Raw genomic sequence first — 22,236 nt, forward strand, 5'->3', positions numbered from 1 at the left:
CAGAGCAATAATTCACCCATACTTAAAGACAAGCACAGCCTACACAAATAGCAGAATTTGCCTGTCCCAAAGCGAGCACACATAACCCACAGGAGCCCCAAAATGGTGAGTAAGCACTGGGCCAAGGGGGATTGATTGTTTCAGGGCCATACTGCCCTCTGGGGTTCTGTGCCTTGGGAAGAGCTAACAGCTGCAGGGGGCCCCTATACTGGACACTGTCCCCACATTTTCCACAGGAGTTCGTCCTGGAAGATATCTCGCTGCTGAGGGTGACCTGGGAAGCAAGGGAGGGTCTTCTACTGCAATGCAGCTTCCGCCCTGGCCCATATGTAGTTTGTGTGCAGCAATGGTCCCCCTGCCCGTCATGGCACAGTGGCGCAGACATGTTAGCCTTACTGGGACAAGGAGTACAGTAGCTCTCTCAAGGAACCCAGCTTCTGCATGAGGCCTTTGAAGAGATCACTGAGGCCGATCACCACGATGTGAGAGAGCACATCAACACCCTATTCCACATCTAGGTATGCATGCAGCCCTAACCCTCCTTGCCTCAAGAGCCCACACCAAACAACTTCCTTCCCAAAATAAAAGCTACTTACTGGGCACCTCCTCTGGTGTTTGTCCTTCCCCAAGCACCGGCCGCTGCGACTGGCTAGGCTACCTTCCTCCTGGCTTGAGAACAGCTCCTGGCTGCATGCATCTAGGGATGCCAGGGTGTCTCCCTCCTCCTCAGCACCCTCGCTCCCACTTTCCTCCTCCTTCTGCCTTGTTGAACTGGGCTCTGAAGTGTCCATGGTGGTCCTCAAAGTGGAGGTGGGGTCGCCCCCAAGTATCGTGTCCAGCTCTTTGTAGAAATGGCAGGTCGCGGGGGCACCACCGGAGTGGCAGTTTGCCTTGCGGGCTTTGTGGTAGGCATTCTGCAGCTCCTTCACGTTAACCCTGCACTGCTGTGTGTCCCGGTCATGGTCCCTTTCCATCATGTCCCTTGATATCTGCCCGAAGGTATTGTAATTCCTATGGCTGAAGCGCAGCTGGGATTGGACAGCTTCCTCCCCCCAAACACTGATGAGGTCCAGCACCTCACCATTGCTCCATACTGGGGATCGCCTGGTGCGTGGAAGCGTGGTCACCTGGAAAGATTTGCTGAGAGCACTCCATGCCAGGCTGAGCAAACAGGAAGGGGATTTTCAAAATTCCCAGAGAATTTAAAGGGCGGGTCTGACGGTTGGTCACCTGAGGGCAGGGCAGTGGAGTTCAAAGTGATGACCAGAGTGGCTAGAACAGGCATTGTGGGACACTTTTGGAGGCTGAGCAGAGCTCATTAACAGATGAGGGTATCCACACTGGTGCTGCGGCGCTCCAGTCGGGGCACAGCAAATGTTATTCCACTCACCGAGGTGGAGTACCAGGAGCACTCTAGCTGCGGAGTCCAGGCACTCTGCGTGCCTTGCCAGTGTGGACGCGTCATGAGTTAGGGCTGCTTTAATGCGCTCTAACTCACAAGTGTAGCCAAGCCCTTAGACTGTAGTCAGTTCAAGAACTGATGATTGGTCACCAAACTTCTGCAAGTGAAGTCAGCAGAGTTTGTACATTCCACAAGCCCAATTACACTGGTTGAAGGGGTTAAACACCTTAGTCATAGTAGCTCTGGATTTTTTCTATATTTATTGAAAAAACAAGGACATTGAAATACAAAGTCCCATACAGCTGATCATGGTGCTGGTAGCTCACTGCAATGAAGCTGCACCACCAGGCAGCTGGGAGTTGAGGAGGGGAGGGCAGCCAGGAGCACAGAGCCAACATGGACAGGTGGGGTCTCCATAGCACTCACCTGCCTCTTTCTGATTGTGGAGGATCCCAGTGGTTTTGGCGGTGGGGGGGCAATCCCATGGAGACATCCTCCCCTGTATTATCTTGACGTAGGGCTTAGAATGACATTTTCTAACACACCTTGGTGACTTAGGATCCTACTTCCCATTGAAATTCAGTGGGACTTAAGCACTTCTGAAAAGATTACCCTTTGTGAATGCATTATTAATATCCATTGTTTTGTTTTAGGCCTGCCTGGCAATCCTGGCCCTCCTGGAAAGACTATCTTTGTGAAAGGCGATCCGGGGGAATTTGGTGTTCCAGGTGCACCCGGTATTCCTGGCCAGCCAGGGCAGCAAGGAGCCAAAGGCTTTCCAGGAAATCGAGGAAGAAGAGGCCTGAAAGGTATGATTTAAAGTGTATGATTTTGTTTGAGTGAATACCTGCCTTCTGGGAGATTCTTCTGAGTATCTACATTATGGTAACTTCCCATTTTTGAAAAATTGCCTACTCAGTCTTCACATTTTTAAACAGTAAGAATTGTGGGCCAGATCATACACCACAGACCCATGTGCTCTTGGGGATCTGCTTCCAGCCAGGTGGAAGGGGAGGGTCAGGCTCCTCCAGCCACAGTCCTGTCATAGATCTTGTCCTAAATATAAAGGGAAGGGTAACCACCTTTCTGCATACAGTGCTATAAAATCCCTCCTGGCCAGAGGCAAAGTCCTTTTACCTGTAAAGGGTTAAGAAGCTAAGATAACCTTGCTGGCACCTGACCAAAATGACCAATGAGGAGACAAGATACTTTAAAATCTGGAGCGAGGGGAGGGGGGGGGACAAAGGGTCTGTCTGTGTGTGTGATGCTTTTGCCTGGACCAGAGCAGGAATGCAGGTCAGAACTCCTGTAAAGAGTTAGTAAGCAATCTGGTTAGATATGCATTAGATTCTGTTTTGTTTAAATGGCTGATAAATAAGTTGTGCTGAATGGGATGTATATTCTTGTTTTTGTCTCTTTTTGTAACTTAAGGTTTTGCCTAGAGGGATTCTCTATGTTTTGAATCTGATTACCCTGTAAGGTATTTACCATCCTGATTTTACAGAGGTTTTTCTTTTAGTTTTTCTTTAATTAAAATTCTCTTTTAAGAACCTGATCGTTTTTCATTGTTCTTAAGATCCAAGGGTTTGGGTCTGTGTTCACCTATGCAAATTGGTGAGGATTTTTATCAAGCCTTCCCCAGGAAAGGGGGTGTAGTGCTTGGGGAGGATATTTGGGGCGGGGGGGAAGGGAGACGTTTCCAAGTGGGCACTTCCCCTGTTATTTTTGTTAGACACTTTGGTGGTGGCAGCATAAGGTCCAGGGACAAAAGGTAAAACAGTTTGTACCTTGGGGAACTTTTAACCTAAGCTGGTAAAAATAAGCTTAGGGGGGTCTTTCATGCAGGTTCCCACATCTGTAACCTAGAGTTCAGAGTGGGGAAGGAACCTTGACAGATCTACACATGGGGACAGCTGCCGGGGCAGGAACAGGAGGGTCTGGGAAGGAGCCAAATGGATGCACACTGTTTGTTGTTCTTCAAGAGATGTCCCTGTGGGTGCTCCACTTCAGGTCAAGGTGTGTCCCAGAGCCTTTGATTGGTGATTTCTACAGTACTCCTATGGGCTGCGCACGCGCTGTGCCTGCCTCTCAAGCTGTCAGTATTTGAACAGCGCGTGCACAGCCCGGGCTCCTCAGTTCCTTCTCTACCGTCCCCGGCTAGAGACGGAGTTCAACAGTGCTCTCTGAGATTAGCTAGGTTTCAGCGTAGCAGCCGTGTTAGTCTGTATCCGCAAAAAGAAAAGGAGGACTTGTGGCACCTTAGAGACTAACAAATTTATTTGAGCATAGCCTCAGCGTGGCCCAGACAACATTGGTACCCCTTCCTCCTCCTCCTCATGTAGGTCAAGCCACCTATTCCCCTTCCCCCACTCAGCAACCTCCTATCACAACGCAGGGGACAACTATTTCACCCCGACGTACAACATCTCTACCTGAGGACCTGGCTGATCAATGGTTCTCTAATGCGGAGTTAACGTGTTCGGACCCAGTATGCACTGTCTTGTTACACAGCAGAACACACAACATGCGCACTGCCTACCTGCATAAATGGTAACGCTTCACATCTTGGTGCTCGACAAGCAGACCTCTCCAGTTTCTGCTTCACTTCCATTGATACTTGATTACCTTTTACACCTTAAAACATCTGGCCTCTCTACGAGCTCACTCAAGGTCCACCTTGTGGCAATCACAGCCTTCCACCATAAGATTGACAACGTAACAGTCTTTGCCCATCCAATCACCAAAAGGTTCCTGAAGGGTATCCAGACACTATACCCAGACGTGAAACCGCCTGCTGCACCTTGGGATTTACCCTAGTCATCAAAGCCCTGATGGATAAATCCTTTGAACCAGTGGCTATCTGCTCCCTTCTCCATCTGTCCATGAAGACCGCCTTCCTCATAGCAATCACGTCTGCCAGACGAGTAGGTGAAATGGGGGTGCTTATGGTGGACCCTCTGTATACCCCGTTCTTCCACAATAAGGTCACACTCCGCACGCATCCAAAGTTCTTACCTAAGATACACTCTCTTCCTTTCACCTCAATGAACCTATACACCTCCCAACATTTTCCCCAAAACCTCACGCTAACGCCTTTGAAACAGCAATGCACACTCTTGATGTTCGCAGAGCATTATCCTTTTACCTGGATAGGACAAAACCATTTAGAAAACACCCAGACTTTTTGTCTCTACTCAGCGCTCACAGGGAAATGCTGTCTCTACACAGAGACTTTCCCAATGGATTGCTGACTGCATACACCTTTGTTACCAACTCAGGCAAATACAACCTCCTACATCAATTAGGACACACTCTACCAGAGCTGTCTCCACCTCCACGGCCTTTCTCCGTAATGTCCCACTCTCTGACATATGCAAGGCAGCTGCCTGGGCATCGAACCTTACCTTCGCCAATCACTACGCTCTCATCCACACTGCAGCGTCTGACACCAGATTGGGTAGAGCTGTCTTGTCAACAGCCTTCTTGCCTCATCCAAAGTCCCAAACATCCTAAGGGATACTGCTTTTCAGTCACCTGAGGTGGAGCACCCACAGGGACATCTCTCTCGAAGAAGAGGAGGTTACTCACCTTGTGCAGTAACTGATGTTCTTTGAGATGAGTGTCCCTGTGGGTGCTCCACTACCCGCCTTCCTCCCCTGTACTTCGGAATTTGTAACGCACTCCGTTGTAGAGAAGGAACTGAGGAGCCCGGGCTGTGCACATGCTGTTCAAACACTGACAGCTTGAGAGGCAGGCACAGCGTGTGTGCAGCCTGTAGGAGTACTGCTGTAGAAATCTCCGATCAAAGGCGCTGGGACGCACCTTGACCTGAAGTGGAGCACCACTGTGAACTGCAGCCACAGGGAGCTGCAGGGGGGGCCATGCCTGCGGACAGTCAACATCAGCAAAATGTCTCGCAACCCGTATTCAGATTACCCTGATGGGCCGTAGGTTGCCCATCACTGCTCCAGTAGAATCATAATGCCAGGGAGCTGTAAAAGCTGCAGGGTTCCATGGAACAAATGCAGAGGCATATATCTTCAATATGGAAGGCTCTGTGCCTCCAAGCAGGTTCATGAGTGTTGCAGGGCTTGATGCTTCTGCTTTGGACAGGAACAGTATACAGCCCTCCCCATGCATGAGTCGTCATAGGAAATTCCATGAGGGGTTTTCCTGTGGGAGAGCAAAATCTGGCCCCCAGCTATTTTGCACAGAACAGTAACTAGTCAGGAACCTGATGCCTGACCTCACTGCTGTTGTGTTCTGTGCTTTCAGCATCACAGGGGGTCACCAGATTTAACTGCTCAGTTTAAGTACTAGTGACAAAAAGTCTTTTTTTTTTTTTTAGGTCCGATGGGAAACCCTGGCCCCCAGGGTCCCCCTGGCCCTCTTGGGCCATCTGGGGATCGAGGTTTTCAAGGACAGCCTGGCCCTCGAGGTCCTGAAGGTACTTTTGAACAGCACATGGTTCTCTGCCATGCAGCAGAGTGTGTGCTGGCCACTCAGCCTTGAGAAGCTTTGATCTTAATATCCGTACAGAATACTTCTATATAGTGCTCACTTGCATGAAAAGAGTTTAAAGCAACCTGACAAAATTCTAGCATCCACTAACTTGGGATAAGGAAATATTGTTGAGTAAATTAGATATAATTCTTTTATTATTATTGTAATCAGTCTTCATTGATGAAATATGTGCCTGGTCTGGTAAATGTTCCTGAGTTGTGCAAGGCTGGTTTAAAATGGTAGTTGCAGCTTTCAGTTGCATAGAACATTTCTGAGTCACTGAAACAATTTAATAAATGATCATTTTCTTCTGATACTTGCAATAGTTTGCAAGACCAGAGAGCATGAGCATGCCATGTGAGGGTTCTTGCAAAGATGTACCATGTGTGAACAGATGCTTTTTGCTGTAAGAGAGGCAAAGTTCATACTGCGTATTTCATCACCCACTTTTCCTTTTCTACATTATCTTTCTCAAGTAACATTCATTAAGCACAATATCTTAATATCCAGAATACTACATACCACAGTATCAAGAATTTCAGTACACAGTAAGAAGTCTTACCTTTGCCTGTTGCATCAAAATAAGAGGCTCTGGGAAGAATTAATATATTCAAATCGATAAAGGAGTTTCTCAAGATTGGAAAATGTAATATTTTATTTACCAATTAAAAAACCTTTCTTAGCGATAAAGAACAGATGTTTTATAATTATGCAAATCTGAAAAGTAGTTTAGAATATAGTCATTTCATCTAATCATCTGTGATGATTTCTTTGCTGAGTGCTGTACTAATTTCTACCCCTGTGGGAATAAGGGATGAATACAAAGTATTGTGGGCCAAATCCTTAGATCCTTACTTAGTTTTTAACTCAGCTGTTATTTCATACCCCAAGCAAGAGTTTGATTAAATAAAGACTGAGTAAGTGTATAGAAAAGCTGAGACCCAGATCACCCTCTATTACAGGAGGCGGCCAGAAGGGCAGGAGAAAACTGAGATTCCAATCACAGAATTCCCTGAAAATCATTCACTCAGTTTAGGTTTATGAAGAGGGGATAAACTGATTTAGGGGATCTGAGAGAGAGAGAGCAGCCTCAGCCTTACCTGTGTTACACCAGCCCTGCCCTTCTGGCTTTTCTGTAGCAGCTGTGGGGAGCCACAAGGAACTATTTTATCTCCCGGATATAGCTGTATGGAACTCAGAGGTCAGTTCACCAAACAAGGGCCCTGGAGGCATGTTCAGTCCCTGCTCCTATTTCAATCATATATGCAGCACCTTTTTGTACAAAACAGTGGAGGGGCATCTCTGGGGTACGTAAATACATGATAGAGGTGGTATCTCTGCTTACATATAGTTGTGAGGAATTCCTCACAGAGAAAGGCCTCTCCACCTGTGGTTCCTAGTGAAAGGACTTAGCCCTGAGCAAGGACCTCGGGATTTGGCACTGTGTGAACTGGCCATCTAGAAGAGTTTGCACATCACACAAAGCACCTCACCATTTAACAATACCATGTATTACATTGTTTTTGGATTCCTTTTTGTTCTTGTGAAAACTGTTTGCAGGCAGTATTCTAAGACATGTACTTTATATTTTGCCATTATTATTTATATCGGTATGAACTGTATATTTATTATACTGAATTATTTATATTCAGTATGAACTGAATGTCAGTTCATACAAACTATTTCAGTTCTCATTCCATTCCTTGTTCTAATTTACATGCCTGAAACTTGTTTCCATCCTGCTTGGCAATGGCTGGCATGGTCTGCTTTCCATTTGATGAATCCTTCAGGTTGCAGAGGTAAGCTGGAGAATGCCTTATCAACCAAATATTTGTTCTGCATGTCTGGGTTTCTTTCTGTACATTCCACGCTCCCTGGATAGTAGAGCCATAGCTGGAAGCTAAGAATGACAGATATCATTATAACATGGTGATTATAATCAATTTTAACATAGCTGGGTTGTGTTTACAGGCAGAGTAATTGTGTACTATGCCGAGGAGCCCCACAATAAAGTGTCAAATATGTGTACATAGAATTCTGTATGCAAGTATGTAAAATACGAGTGTTTTCTCTTAAGCGATCTGTCACATCTATTGCATTTCATTTTATCTGCGGTCACAGTAGGCTCTTTCTAAATGAAGCCAACTAGCCAAGGCCCCAGTCCTGCTATCAGATCAGTGGACGCAGACATCGACTCCACTGACTTTGAACTAATCCAATAAGTCTTCTAGACAAATGTACTTATTACAGACTGCAGATGGTGACCACCACTAAGCAACAAACAATACATAAACTGTAGCCATACTCTGGTGGCTTTCATCTAAAGTGAGTGAGTAATGTGGGATGGAACCCATATTCCCTTACGCCCATGCTGCATGTGGAGACTTTCTCAGCTGCCTTCAGACCGTAGACAAGGCAGTATATACTTTAACATGTGCTCAATGGATTGAGTTAAAGCTTATGTTCCACCCAAGCTTCAACTCAGCCAGTTTAGCACACATTAAGGGCGATGTCCCTTGTCTAAACTAGACTTTTAAAACGTATTAGCTAACACATGCTAACAATACACCTTTAAATTCTAGTCTAGACAGTCTGAAACTAAAGTTAAACCTATGTATCTCATTGATTAACGTTTTGGGAACACAGCCCCAGAAATGCACTCTAATCTCAAAAGCAATTAAAAGGGGAATGTTGATCTCCCACAGTTTTTTGTTCCAATTGGTGTTGTTTTAATTTTATTGCATAATTCCAGGTGACCCTGGTGAACCAGGAAAAACAGAACACTCCCCATGTCCCAAGACACCAGGTCCTCGTGGAGTAATAGGACAAAGAGGAGCTGAAGGGTCTGTAGGATTTCCAGGGCCAATAGGTTACCCTGGACCCCCAGGTAAAGCCTGGATTTAAATACTTGGTAATCTAAGACAAACAGAACACTTAAGGCTTTGAGAAGTGTGTTCTCTGCACCCATCATGCAAAGTTGTGTGGAGTGTACAGGGGTAGGAAGAGGAGGGAGGGGTGTTTAATATTTTCCCCAAGGTGTTTTAGGCATTTTTCTCCTCTTCTTTCTTGTGGCACAATGTGCTAATTTCTTATGCTAATATGGCACAATGGCTAGGCTCATCAATAAGACAGTGAGAGGTTTATTTGGAATTTTAACAAATAAATGTCATTCTTGGTCAGTAAAATGAAAGCAAAAAAAAAATCCCTACTGTTTTAGGTTTTATGACTTATTGAAATTCAGTATTACTATAAAATCTAATTTCACAACAAATTCCTGGTCATACTGAAGAGTGCCTTCTTATGCTGCAAGTAGATTCACTGAAAGCAGCCTGTGAAAGGGTGGCAGAATGGAGTCGGTAACAAATAAACATCTGTGTGATAAGCTTTGTGGTTTTGGAGGTTTGGAAATAAGACTGGGAGAGAGAAAATGGAATAAGAAACATGAAAGCTTTGCTGATCTTAGAACATACTACACTGGGGCACTATGCTATATAGTGTATACCCCTGGAACTCCTTCCCATTTGATGCCAGCAATGATTGGGGTCTAAACTGAAAATAATGGTGAACTAATTTAACTCGTAAGAGTATGCTTCTCAGAGTAGAGGATTTAGTTACTGGGCTCTCTCTCTCTCCCTCTAAATTAAGGAATCAGACTTTACAACCTCTTTCCACTATTCAGATCTTGCATTAAAAAAATAAAGCAGCACACCACACCAGTGGTTTCTGGAAACATACTGTTTAATACTGAGATACTTCATGCAGATGGGCATGCAGAGTGACTGAGAGATTTGGCTGCCGAAGTGCATTGTACTATTTGAATCCAGAACCAGGAGTACAGGGCGTCGTGCAATAGGAATGCCAACCTGATGAATAGCGTTCCTCCTTTTTACAAACTAAAAACAAACCAAACACCAAAGTTACTGGGCTTGGGAAAAATTTACTTGGAAAAATTAAATTTAACAATAATAATTAACAATTAATAATTACTAAAAGGCCTGAAAGGACCATAAAATTAGTTGGATTCATACTACAGTGTTTTGTGTCTCCTGGAACTTGGCAATGTAGATGCAATGGTTACAGTAGAAGAAAAATAGCCAGAGAAAGAATTTAAAAGGGAGCATGTAAGAGGCTGACATTCAGTGATTTTTTTTCTGGTAGATAAAAGATTATGAGGTAAAAACAGCTAGTGATGATTCCAGTCGACGACTTGATAGAAATATGGAGGTTGTGTCTTAATTAGCTGTAGATAATGGGATACATCCGACACTCTCAGGCAGTTATCACCTAGGGAATTCATATTTTTCATGGTGATATTACTGGATATCTTCATATCTTCAGAGGAAGATACTCAGGTTGATCTTTGATATAATTGAGTAAAATACTTTTTACTGCACTGCTTAGTTTACTACAGTGCATTAATTCATTAGACAACTAAGAGGCATCTTTGGAATCAGGGCACAGTGTTTTCATTATATAAATCTTTAAACAGTTTCTGTAAAACCAGGTGGTACAGTGATGCATACTCATGCTGGTATGTTAGGAGAAAATTTAATTATGCTTTTGCTTTTACTGACACAATAGGAACCAACCTTATCCTTGCTGGGAAGGTTATGCAGGCAGATAAGAAAACTAGAAATTTTACTGAGGGATAATATTTATTACAAAAACTACCCAATACTTGAACTTTGGGTAAAAATTAGGCAACAGGTATTGAAAAGCTGTTAAATCAGTGATTCTCAAACTTTATAAGGGGGGGTCGCACTCATAAGCTTGCTGTGTGAAAGTTTTCACGCAGCAAGCTTATGAGTGTGCCCCCCCTTTATAATTTAAAAACATTTTTATATTTATACTATTATAAATGATGGAGGCAAAGCAAGGTATGGGGTGGAGGCTGACAGCTCGCGACCCCTCATGTAATAACCTTGCGACCCCCTGAGGGGTCACGACCCCCAGTTTGAGAACCCCCATGTTAAATTCTCTTGTGACTTTTAGATTCTCTCAAACATAATAAAAAGTAAAATGTGGTGAACTTTTAAAATTTGTCTCAGTATTAAAAAATCATTTTCCAAAGGGTAAACACCTAATGCAAACGTGCAAAGAATTAAGCACACAAATTTCACTAATGAGAATTGACCCTATCTCTAAGGAAACATGTTCATCTTGAAATTCTCTCTCTCTCGCTCAAAGGGGCTGCCAAACACCACAACATCTGACACGTGGAACTATATCAAACTTAGAAAATCATCCGCTTAAAAATGTCTAGTAAACATATCCCACACTGTCTGCTGCCTTTGCAATCAAATTATCAAGCACCCATTGGCACCATCTACTAATCAACAGTGCATTCACAATAATATGGCATTTGTTGCACATCTGAGAAAAAGAGGATGCATTCTTTGAGGGATATCACAGGCTTATGGTGCCGCCTTCTCCACTGAACAAACAATTAAGCCCAATTCAGCAAAGTCCATCGTTGTTTAGCAAAGCATTCAAGCACATGCTTACCTTGCCCTAAAGAGACTCGAGTACATGCTTAAATGCTTTGCTGAATGGGGGCCTGAAAGACCAAGACCTGTTGTGAAACTAGTGATGTAAGAACTAAAGATAGTTTTGATAAAAGTGGTACCACTTACCTGATTGTACCTAGCACAATCTGTCACCCAGTTATGGAGAAGAGTGCAGAATCTAATAGCAGCTTCAGGTCACGAAAGCAGTGAGCTTGTTCTGAGGGACTGTTCAAATAATTAGTCAAGTGGAAATAGACATCTTGGTACAGGCTTCCCCTGGTTTCAATTTTTATTACAGAATTTTTTGCAGTGCTCTGCAGGATTGTAAGCTTTGAAATCCAGAGGCAGGCACATTCTGGAATAGGGACATGAAGTTCAATTGGTGATAGCAATATCATCACACCACTGCATCTAATCCTACGGTCACAGGGAAAGAGCACAACTCTTATACCGCCCCCCCCCAACCAAGTTCTGTAATACTTATTTACTCTGTACGTGTCATTTTTTTAGTATTTTAAGAATATCTGGGACAGGACTAGATACAGCATTGTAAAGCAGGCCCTTGTGCACAGTACTATTAAATGGCTCCTTGTACACTATGTGTTTGGACTGTATTTACCTTTATATGTAGCCATATGAAGATAAAATGCATCCTTCATTTTTGTCTAGGAAGTAAAGGTGAAGAAGGGTTGTTTGGCTTGCCAGGTCAAGATGGCTCACCTGGTCCACCAGGACCCTCAGGTGACCAAGGTGTCATAGGAGAACGAGGATACACTGGTCCAGAAGGTAAGAATGATCACTTTCTGCTGCAAACGTGTCAGGCTGACACTGATGATAGACAGACTAATACAAAACATGGCTCTAATTCAGGAAAGCATCTAAGCATGTAGTTCAATTAGGCCTGCCAAGCGATTAAAAAAATTAATTGCAATTAATCACTGTTAATAATAGAATACCATTTATTTAAATATTTTGGATGTTTTCTATATTTTCAGGCATATTGATTTCAATTACAACACAGAATACAAAGTCTACAGTGCTCACTTTATGTTTATTTTTGATTACAAGTATTTGCACTGTAAAAAAACAAAAGAAATAGTATTTTTCAATTCACCTAATACAAGTACTGTAGTGCAATCCCTTTATCATGAAAGTTGAACTTACAAATGTAGAATTACATACAAAAAGCCTGCATTCAAAAATAAAACCATGTAAAATTTTAGAGCCCGCTAGTCCACTCAGTCCTCCTTCTTGTTCAGTCAGTCGCTCAGACAAAGAACTTTGTTTACATTTGCAGGAGATGATGATGCCCGCTTCTTGTTTACAATGTAACCTGACAGGGAGAACAGTCATTTTCATGGCACTGTTGTAGCTGGCATCGCAAGATAAATATGTACCAGTTGTACTACAGATTCATATGTCCCTTCACGCTTCGACCACCATTCCAAGGAACATGCGTCCATGCTGATGACGGGTTCTCCTCAATAACAGTCCAAAGGAGTGCAGACCGACACATGTTCATTTTCATTATCTGAGTCAGATGCCACCAGCAAAAGGTTGATTTTCTTTTTTAGTGGTTTGGGTTCTGTAGTTTCTGCATTGGATTGTTACTCTTTTAAGACTTATGAAAGCATGTTTCACACCTCGTCCCTCTCAGATTTTGGAAGGCACCTTGGGATGAGTGCTGTAGCTATCTTTAGAAATCTCACATTGGTACCTTCTTTAAGTTTTGTGAAATCTGCAGTGAAAGTGTTCTTAAAATGAACAACATGTGCTGGGTCATCATCCGAGACGGCTATAACATGAAATATATGGCAGAATGTGGGTAAAACAAAGCAGGGGACCTACAATTCTCCCCCAAGGAGTTCAGCCACAAATTTAATTAACACATTTTTTTAATGAGCGTCATCAGCATGGAAGCATGTCCTCTGGAATGGTGGCTGAGGCATGAAGGGGCATATGGATGTTTAGCATATCTGGCACGTAAATACCTTGCAATGTCAGGTAAAAAATTGCCATGCAAATGCCTGTTCTCACTTTCTGGTGACGTTGTCAATAAGAAGAGGGCAGCACTATCTCCTGTAAATATAAACGAGCTATTTTGTCTTAGCGATTGGCTGAACAAGAAGTAGGACTGAGTAGATTTGTAGGCTCTAAAGTTTTACATTGTTTTGTTTTTGAGTGCAGTTATGTAACAGAAAAAAATCTCATTTGTAAGTTGCACTTTCAAGACAAAGATTTCACTACAGTACTTGTAGGAGGTGTTTTGAAAAATACTATTTTTTATCATTTTTACAGTGCAAATAAAAATAATACACTTTGATTTCAATTATAACACAGAATAAAATATATATGAAAATGTAGAAAAACATCCAAAATATTGAATACATTTCAATTGCTATGCTATTGTTTAACAGTGTGATTAAAACTGCGATTAATCGCGATTAATTTTTTTGAGGTAATCACATGAGTGAACTGCAATTAATCAACAGCCCTAAGTTAAATCCATTATAGTAAGCCTGTGTTTAAGTTCCATTGACTTTAAAGATAAGCAACCATACCTGAATAGGGGTGCTTTCTTGAGTTGGGGCCTAGATGGTAATTTTCTGCTGGTAATTAAAACTACATCTCCAATATGACTTTTGTTAACAAACTGGTCTTACTGATGCCTGTTGCTGGTCACAGACATGATGCCTGTTCGTACTTGTTCAAATCCAGGCCAGACCGGAAAGTCCTCATAGTGATCAGCATGTATGTGAAGTTATGAGCTGGCCTCAGTCCATTTCTTAGTGGACATGGATCCATGCTGATAAAATCAGAGGCACAATTGGCACTGCTGATCGTCTCAGTTCAAAGGGTTCAGTGGGCATGTGAGAAAACTACGCTCCAAATCAGTGGTTGAGATGAACCACTCTGTGCTTATACTGCCTTTGACAATACCTGGATAAGAAGAGTACTTCAACGGGAATTGCATTCAATCTGGAACCTTTCACCGAGCATTAAAATTCATTCTGAAAAACTAAAGCAACGCCTGTCTTGGCTGAACTATTTAAATGTTCAAGCAATCATCTTTGTTTTGCCTCTTCTCCCTAAGGTCCACCTGGCCAAGCTGGAATCCCAGGACCACCAGCGCCTGAAACGAGAGCTGCTAGTGGGTTCCTGCTCATTCTTCACAGTCAGTCAGATAAAGAACCATTTTGTCCTGAGGGAATGCCAAGATTGTGGACAGGATATAGTCTGCTATATCTGGAAGGACAGGAGAAAGCTCATAATCAAGATCTTGGTAAGTACTGCAGTAAATAAGGGACATTCTTTATCTCTCATCCAAAATGTTCTGTGCCAGATGTGTACTGCTCATATACAACAAATGATGAGTGTATTGCAGCATATTGTATTAAGCTTTATTATGCAATAGTTGACTCAGTTTATATAGGAAGTGATCGTATGATCCTCAAAATACCGATCCTAATGTCTGCGTATTTCTTATAATATTGGACTGTTTCTTAAATGACTCTAGAAAATGTTGCTATTATAGCATCCTGTTACTTCTTACAAAATAGATTAAAATGACTTTTTCAAAACATAGGTAGCAGCCCAGCATCATAAATCCCATGTATGTCAGCGGGTCTAATCATCTGAGCACCTGATGGAGCCAAATTCTCCTGAATTCTAATGCGAGCTCTGAAAAGGCTCTTTTATGTGCCTTGGGTCACTTGTACCGACATTTCAAACAAAATTAACTAAAGATAGACCCCAAATAAGTGCCTGTATGTTTAGAAATTCTGAGCATCTGCAGCTATTGAGGGCAGTTCCTGGGACCATCATCTTACGTATTCTATAAGAGGCGGAGTCGTCGTCTTTTTCCTTTTACGGAGAAAAGGCTCGAGGGTTAATAAACTTGGCATGCAAAGGTGTTTTTAAGCAATGACTCTTGTTTAACAGCCAAGTTTGGCCTCTTCTTGTCTTGCATCTTTTTTGTTTTGAAATAGTTTAATTTTTACACAAGGTAACAGAAAGATCTACAAAACAGTCATAAAAATCTTTAAAAGTCAACTAATATAAAATCCCAGTATCCCTTACTCCCTACCTCTGACTTGTCTTCTTTTCAAGTCTTTTCTTTATTTATGCCCCCATACTGCAATAGGATCTGCTAGCCCAGACCCTTATACCCACCCGCATTAGCAAATCCTATTGCAGGATCAGGGAATAAAGAGTGCTGTTCAAGGCGGTGATCATGGCTTTTGTTTGTCCATGAAGCACATAGCACACTTTTGGGTGTTATAAAATAGTAATCAGCTTATTCTGTACAGGATTCGCCTTTAGGATACGTACCTGTAGTCATTTTTACAATTCTTCTTTATGTAATAGACCATTACAGGTACAACACTTTTGGGATCCAGTGTTGGCAGGAGAACCCATCCCAAGTGCCGAGTACTTTTTAATTCCCACTGAAGTCTCCTTGATGGTACTGCTCAGAATGTTCCAGGACTGCACCCTTTCAGATGGTCTGATCCCTCTACTACAATGATAAATCCTTGTGAAATCTTTGCTGGGAGGCAGTAAACTTGTTATTGAGATTTAATCTTATTGAGTTAGTAGCAGTGGCCTGTCAGACTTTACAAAATTAACTGATCACAAGTTGTCATTTACGTTTCTATTGCTGATAAGGAGTTGTGTATGAATTGCCAATCTCCCTCCTAACCCTCCTCCTCTTGCCTAATTTTTTTTAGTGATGTCACAGTCCAAAGTATTTGTTTTCACAGTTGCTTCCCATGATGCCAAATATGCGTCACATTTAATTGACTCTCCACTAAATGTACTGATAGGAGCAAACTGATTTGCAAGAAGAAACTTATTTGCATAACCACTCTGCTGAACACCAGCTTAGCAGACTAGCTGATAATTCAATGAAGATTTCTGACATTTTAAAGTTGGCCAGGCTTGCAACAAAGTAAGCTAGAATATTATTTTCAAACTGTCTAGAAACAAACTTTATATTATGACAATGATTTTAGCACAGAGGTTGGTCATGAGGGTGGAATTTACAGTGCTATTCATTGAAAAAAAAATAGGAAAAATTTGCAAAGCATTGCATGATTCTTTGCGTGTGGGAGACTTGTAGATTCCAACAGCCTTGTACTAATTTCTCCTGATGTTTCCACTTCTTTGAAATGGATGGTCTGTTTGTTGGGTGACTATGTACAGGTGCTCGATTTTCAGGATATGTAATTGTTTTAGGCCTGGCAGGATCCTGTCTTCCTGTATTCAACACCATGCCGTTTGTCTTCTGCAACATCCACCAAGTTTGTTACTATGCCAGTCGAAATGATAAGTCCTACTGGCTGTCAACTGCTGCTCCTTTACCAATGATGCCTCTCTCGGAAGATGAAATACAACCCTACATTAGCAGATGTGCTGTATGTGAGGCCTCAGCCCAAGCTGTAGCAGTTCATAGCCAAGATCAGTCCATTCCCCCATGCCCATTGAACTGGAGAAGTCTTTGGATAGGCTATTCTTTTTTAATGGTAAGACTGAAGCTACTTGGTTATATTCAAGTTTCTATTATAAAACTTCTGTGTGCTTTTCCTTAGCAATCATCAAGATTGGGAATGATAGCCTCTTGGATTATGTAGCTTATATTATATACACACACACATTTAATAATAGAGCGGGCCGAAAAATAATCATAAAAATCTTAATCATAATTTCAGTATTTTCCTGTGAGAAATGGAAAGCATCACCTGTTTGCACTTAACTTTCATTTTTCACTTGGGACCCTCATTGTTTGGAAGGAAAAGCAGTGGGAACAGTTGAAAAAAAATCTGTAAAAGTTACAGATCTGTAATATTTGTATTATAGCTGTAATCATCGTGGTTCTGGAAACCATAATCTTTTGCTGACTTCATTATTTATGCAAAATCATAAATGTGCATAGCACTTTACAGATAAATAAGAGACAATGGACCTGCTGCTTCTTTCATTTACAGGAATATAAAAGTTGGATAATATAACTTACTCCATTTTACACTGGAGCATAACAGAGCAGTATATGTCCCAATGTCCCAGGCCCAGAGTATAACTCATCATTAGGGCAATTTTCCCCCCTTCTCTTTGTAGCCTTTGGACACTTCATAGAATCACAGAACTGGAAGGGATCTCAAGAGGTCATCTAGTCTAGTCCCCTGCACTCATGGCGGGACTAAGTATTATCTAGACCATCCCTAATAGGTGTTTGTCTAACCTGCTCTTAACCTCCAGTTGTGGAGATTCCACATCCTCCCTAGTCAATTTATTCCAGTGCTTAACCACCCTGACAGTTAGCATCCCTAGGTTTTTGACACCTTGGGAACTGAGCAGTTTTGAACCATGAGGGCAAGGAGGCAGGGTTTGGACCAGTGGAATCTTTTCTACAGTGTAGCTTCTGCCTGTGTATAGTTAGGGGAAACACCCATAAGGAATTACTGTTTCAAGAAAACCTGGGGTAGACAAGACTTGGGCTTTTAAATCATGTCATTTAACTGCGTTGAGCAAGTTTAGATAATACTATTGTTAAAAAATCCTGAGCCCATCTAAACTACAGCTTCCCTCCAGTATGAGATGTACCTGGTGCTGACCTGAAAGGCTGGTCTGGACTTTTGAGATAAGCCAGTCCTAGAATGACTAGAACTGATTCTTCCTGCCATGAAAGGAAGTTTATTGTAACTTGAGTTTTCCAAGTATTATGTCTCTGCAGATTCACACATCTAGGAGCATTTGCCTTGGTGCAAAAAGTCCCAGAACCAAATAAAAGCAATAGCCAAGACCGTTTGCACATCTCTTTCTTGTTTTTCACATGCAGTTATTTAATTTTTTCATTATTTTTTTCAGCACACTGGGTCTGGAGATCAGGGAGGTGGACAGTCTCTTATGTCAACTGGAAGTTGCCTTGAAGACTTTAGATCAGCACCATTCATCGAATGCCAGGGTCAGCGGGGAACATGTCAATTTTTTGCTAATGAATATAGCTTCTGGTTAACAATCGTCAGGCCAGAATTGCAGTTTGTCTCTGCTTCTCTGTCAGAAACCCTTAAAGAAGGGCATGAACAGCGCAAAAAAATTAGCAGATGTCAGGTCTGCATGAAGCATGGGTAAAAAAGGAAGACAAATCTGAGGGGTTACACTGAGGGTCTTGCCAGGGGAAGAAGCAAATTGTGCTAAAGATTTAAATGGTGCTTACTGTCCGATTTCAGTTGAAGTTGTGCACAGCTCTATTCCATCTGTGTAAAAGTTGGCTGCCTGTATAGTACTGAAAGATACAAATGGTATATTATAGTTATATGCACACATACACAAGCATATGAATAGTGAAACCTAGTGTAAGTGACCGACCAAAGAAACAGCAACATTAAGTTCTATTACATTGCGTTCACCACCCTAGTACACAGGTGACAAGTACAGTTTGGTCTTACACTGAAGGTATAATCAAGTTGAACTGGAAACCTTAGGAAAAACTTTAAAATGAGCGCTCACAATAGCAGATTTCCTGTTGATTCTATGTGCATCTCTCTATGAGATGTATAAACGTAGTTGTGTCCAAACAATTTCTTATATATTTGGTTGAATTTACACTCATACATTCTATTTTTTTGGTGTGTGGGGGGGAATGTGATTTTGTTGCAAACTTATGCTAGCACATAGTAAAAACAAAGAGATCAATGACCATTTTACTAGTTACAGAACTAACCCAGACTGCAAAATTAATTTGCTAATGAAATTTCATAAGCAATGAAAAGCAAAAACTTGTCAACATAAGCTAATGGTTGATTGTTACGCAAGAAAATAAACCAGATAATGAAGGCATAAGATGCTGTTTATATTTTCTTTGCAATTAATTTCTCAGCATATTTAAATGAAAATGTAAAGCCGTAATCCATATAGCTGAAGACAACAAACGGTTGTCAATTCTATTTAAAAAGAAAAGTGAAACCTCCACCCCAGGGGCCTGTAGTAACAGATCTTTAAAGATTACTTTATACTATTGAAAATTATTTAAAAGATGGCAAGCTAAAACACTAGCCACATTTTCAACAAGTTGAAAACCCACAAGTCTTTTACCTAGCTGTAAAAGAATAGAAATGTCCATTATAGTAAATGCCTGTTTGAATAGCACTAAAACTACTGAAAAACCTGTTCACAATAGAGGGGAAATCCATTCCGGCGCAAAGAGCCCACAAAGGTTCTATATTGGAGCTGGTTTTGTCAGAATTTGCCAAAATGAAAACATTTCTTGGAGACTATTTGAGATCGACAGTGTTCCAATAGAACCCTGCCTGCCAAGGAAGCCTGCCTGGTTTCCTGCCAACTTGTCCATCTGGCTCTGCGACAACTCGCGCTACCAGGATTTGTGGCTCCAGGGTAAAATGTCAAGAGACTTGCACTGGAGCCAGGGCTCCATTTCCTTTCATGGAGAATTTTGAAATGTTGGGTGATCCTAACTGGAATGAAACCAAATTTCAAAATATCAAAATCCTCTGTGAAACAGAGCTACCTTTCTCTGCCCAGTTCTAGTCTATACACCACTTAAATGAGGTTAGAATCTACTTCTGTGGTAAAATTCACAGCACTGAGAAACAAACTTTGATTCAGAGGATTTTCAAACAGACTAATTACAAAGATATATCCCTTTAAAGCCAATACCAGTGTAATCAGCCACCCTGGGAGTTGAGCTCATGGCCTCTAAATTAGGTTCCGAAAGGGAGGGCAAAGTATTGGCTCAATCTCAGTCAAAGGAAAACAAAACAGTCAAGAGCAGTTCCTTTCGGTCCCAGAAAACAATTGCAGGGCAATTTCTGTCTGCCTCATCCAACTGCATACCCCTTCAGCCAAACCCAAACCTGTACTGCATTTGATTACCATGTCTGGGTGTCATCTTATCCCTCCTCTTTTCCAGACAGGATCTGGGTGTTTCCTGGGTTATGAAGAGAACTGCTTCTCTTCCCCCCCCTCCATTTCTGGGAACATTTGCTCCCCTTTTATGACTTTCTCTGCTTAGCAGGCACAGCTATCAATTCCACCTCCCAACAGTCGAACAATCCACAGCTGACCACTTTTTTTTTTCCAGGCCATTCTTGAGAGAGAGTTTCCACCATTTTGCCCAGTGAAGGACTTTAACCCCATCCTACCTTACACAGACACAGGTCGCAAGTACCCAGTCCAAGGGAGTTTGAATGAGTAACAGCTGAGAGCTTGATGCTGCAAGGTGCTGAGCATGTCAGGGTCCTCAGGATTTGGTCCATGATGAAGACACACAGAGGGGGAGAACACACCATGAACACATACCACTTAAACAGTGGAAAGCACATCCTAGATGTGAAAAAAAGATCCTGGGTGTGATTTTCAAAAGCCATTTAAGAAGTTAGCTGTCAACTTCCATGCATCTTCCATGGGAATTGCTCACCTAATTCCCTTAGGTGTTTTGGAAAATCCCACCCCATGTTCTTGCAAATAATGACACTTTCCCTTATGTGCATAACACCTCCTCTGTCATGCACCGGTTGTCCCGTCATATGCTTAGATTGTAAACTCTTTGACCAATACCTCTAAAAATACTGTGATGGAAACTGCACATTCTTAGCCACAACATAATGCTTTATATTCCCCAAAGGAAAAAGTCACGCACTTCAACAAAGTGTTAACAACATCAATCTCCTTTCATGTTTCTTCACGTAGACACCCTGAAAATTCATTTCATTCCAGCAACAGTAAAATGGGAACTCAAACTCTAGGAACTGACAGGATTTTCTAACTAATTGCTAATGAAAGAAAACTGTATTAAGATCTTGACTTTCCAGTTTAAGACAGCAGACCAAAGAACAACTGTTCTGTATACCGATCAGTAATTTCAACAGTCTTTAGAATATTTTTCCATGTGCAGTGTATACCAGAAGTTCACAAGTGTGGATAAGAAACAGAACAGATGGAAACCTCCTAGTACCCCAACAAAAAGATTGAGATAGCTTCTACTGATATGGCTCTCAGAGCAGTGCTTTTGATTCAGGATAAATTATTTACTGAACAGGGCACAGATTGTGAGGATTATTAAAACAAAGTTGCACTACTATGCAATGGATCTTGTGTGGGATTTTGTCTTTTTTATGTTGCTTACTAAAATCATTCATATATTACACAGCTAACCTTACAGCCTTTTGCAGTTTTGCATTGTGGAAGGCAGATTTGTTTTCATTTAGGATAGTGGAGATGGTTAAAATTCCCCACAGGGAGAGAGTAATAAAATTCTGCATGGAACTGAGGAAATCTACATCACAATGTTTACTCTGAGACAGTCACTACTGTAATATGTCAGGACTCCTGCACACTGAATTTATTGAGCTAAATCCCAAAGCGGTTTTGATGGAATTTCTTCCATTTATATAAAAGTTGTTTCACTGTTTACATCAGCACTGAATTTGGTTCATTAAGAGCAGCATGAACCATGTGTTAGCTGGAACAGAAAAAAATACATGGGCATCTTCAGGCATACATTCAACAGAGAACTCTCTGCTTAAATGTTATTTGACACATTTGAGCTAATTCAGAAATTAGCAAAAAATCTGAGATACTCAAATTCCATCCTCAGTAACATTATGTAAATTTGAGATCTTTGTCTTGTCTATAGAGAAATGTATGGCATACACTCATCCAGATACTATACGTGTGGCCAGATTTTCCAAACTGTTTAGCCTGCTGCAATCCAGGAACTGTGCACTTGTGAAATCAGCACCTGTATTGCTTTCACTTGCGCAGATACACTATGGACATTAACTTTCATTTTATAAGCAATCCAAG

At 41.8% G+C, this 22,236-nt stretch overlaps 1 protein-coding gene across 1 annotated transcript in view; it reads left to right on the forward strand.

Moving 5' to 3' along the window:
• The window catches only part of COL4A4 (collagen type IV alpha 4 chain), a 128,224-nt gene extending 108,989 nt beyond the window's left edge, over positions 1–19,235 (forward strand). Inside the window, exons 40-46 of the mRNA XM_074963897.1 lie at positions 2,056–2,211; positions 5,751–5,849; positions 8,658–8,792; positions 12,082–12,198; positions 14,507–14,695; positions 16,651–16,937; positions 18,280–19,235. Coding sequence (XP_074819998.1) covers positions 2,056–2,211; positions 5,751–5,849; positions 8,658–8,792; positions 12,082–12,198; positions 14,507–14,695; positions 16,651–16,937; positions 18,280–18,543 — 1,247 coding nt within the window. The 3' untranslated portion in view covers positions 18,544–19,235. The remainder of the gene's footprint in view (positions 1–2,055; positions 2,212–5,750; positions 5,850–8,657; positions 8,793–12,081; positions 12,199–14,506; positions 14,696–16,650; positions 16,938–18,279) is intronic.
• The last annotated feature ends 3,001 nt before the right edge of the window (positions 19,236–22,236 follow it).

Source organism: Natator depressus, chromosome 9 (assembly GCF_965152275.1).
Source record: "Natator depressus isolate rNatDep1 chromosome 9, rNatDep2.hap1, whole genome shotgun sequence".
NCBI classification, from domain to species: domain Eukaryota; kingdom Metazoa; phylum Chordata; order Testudines; family Cheloniidae; genus Natator; species Natator depressus.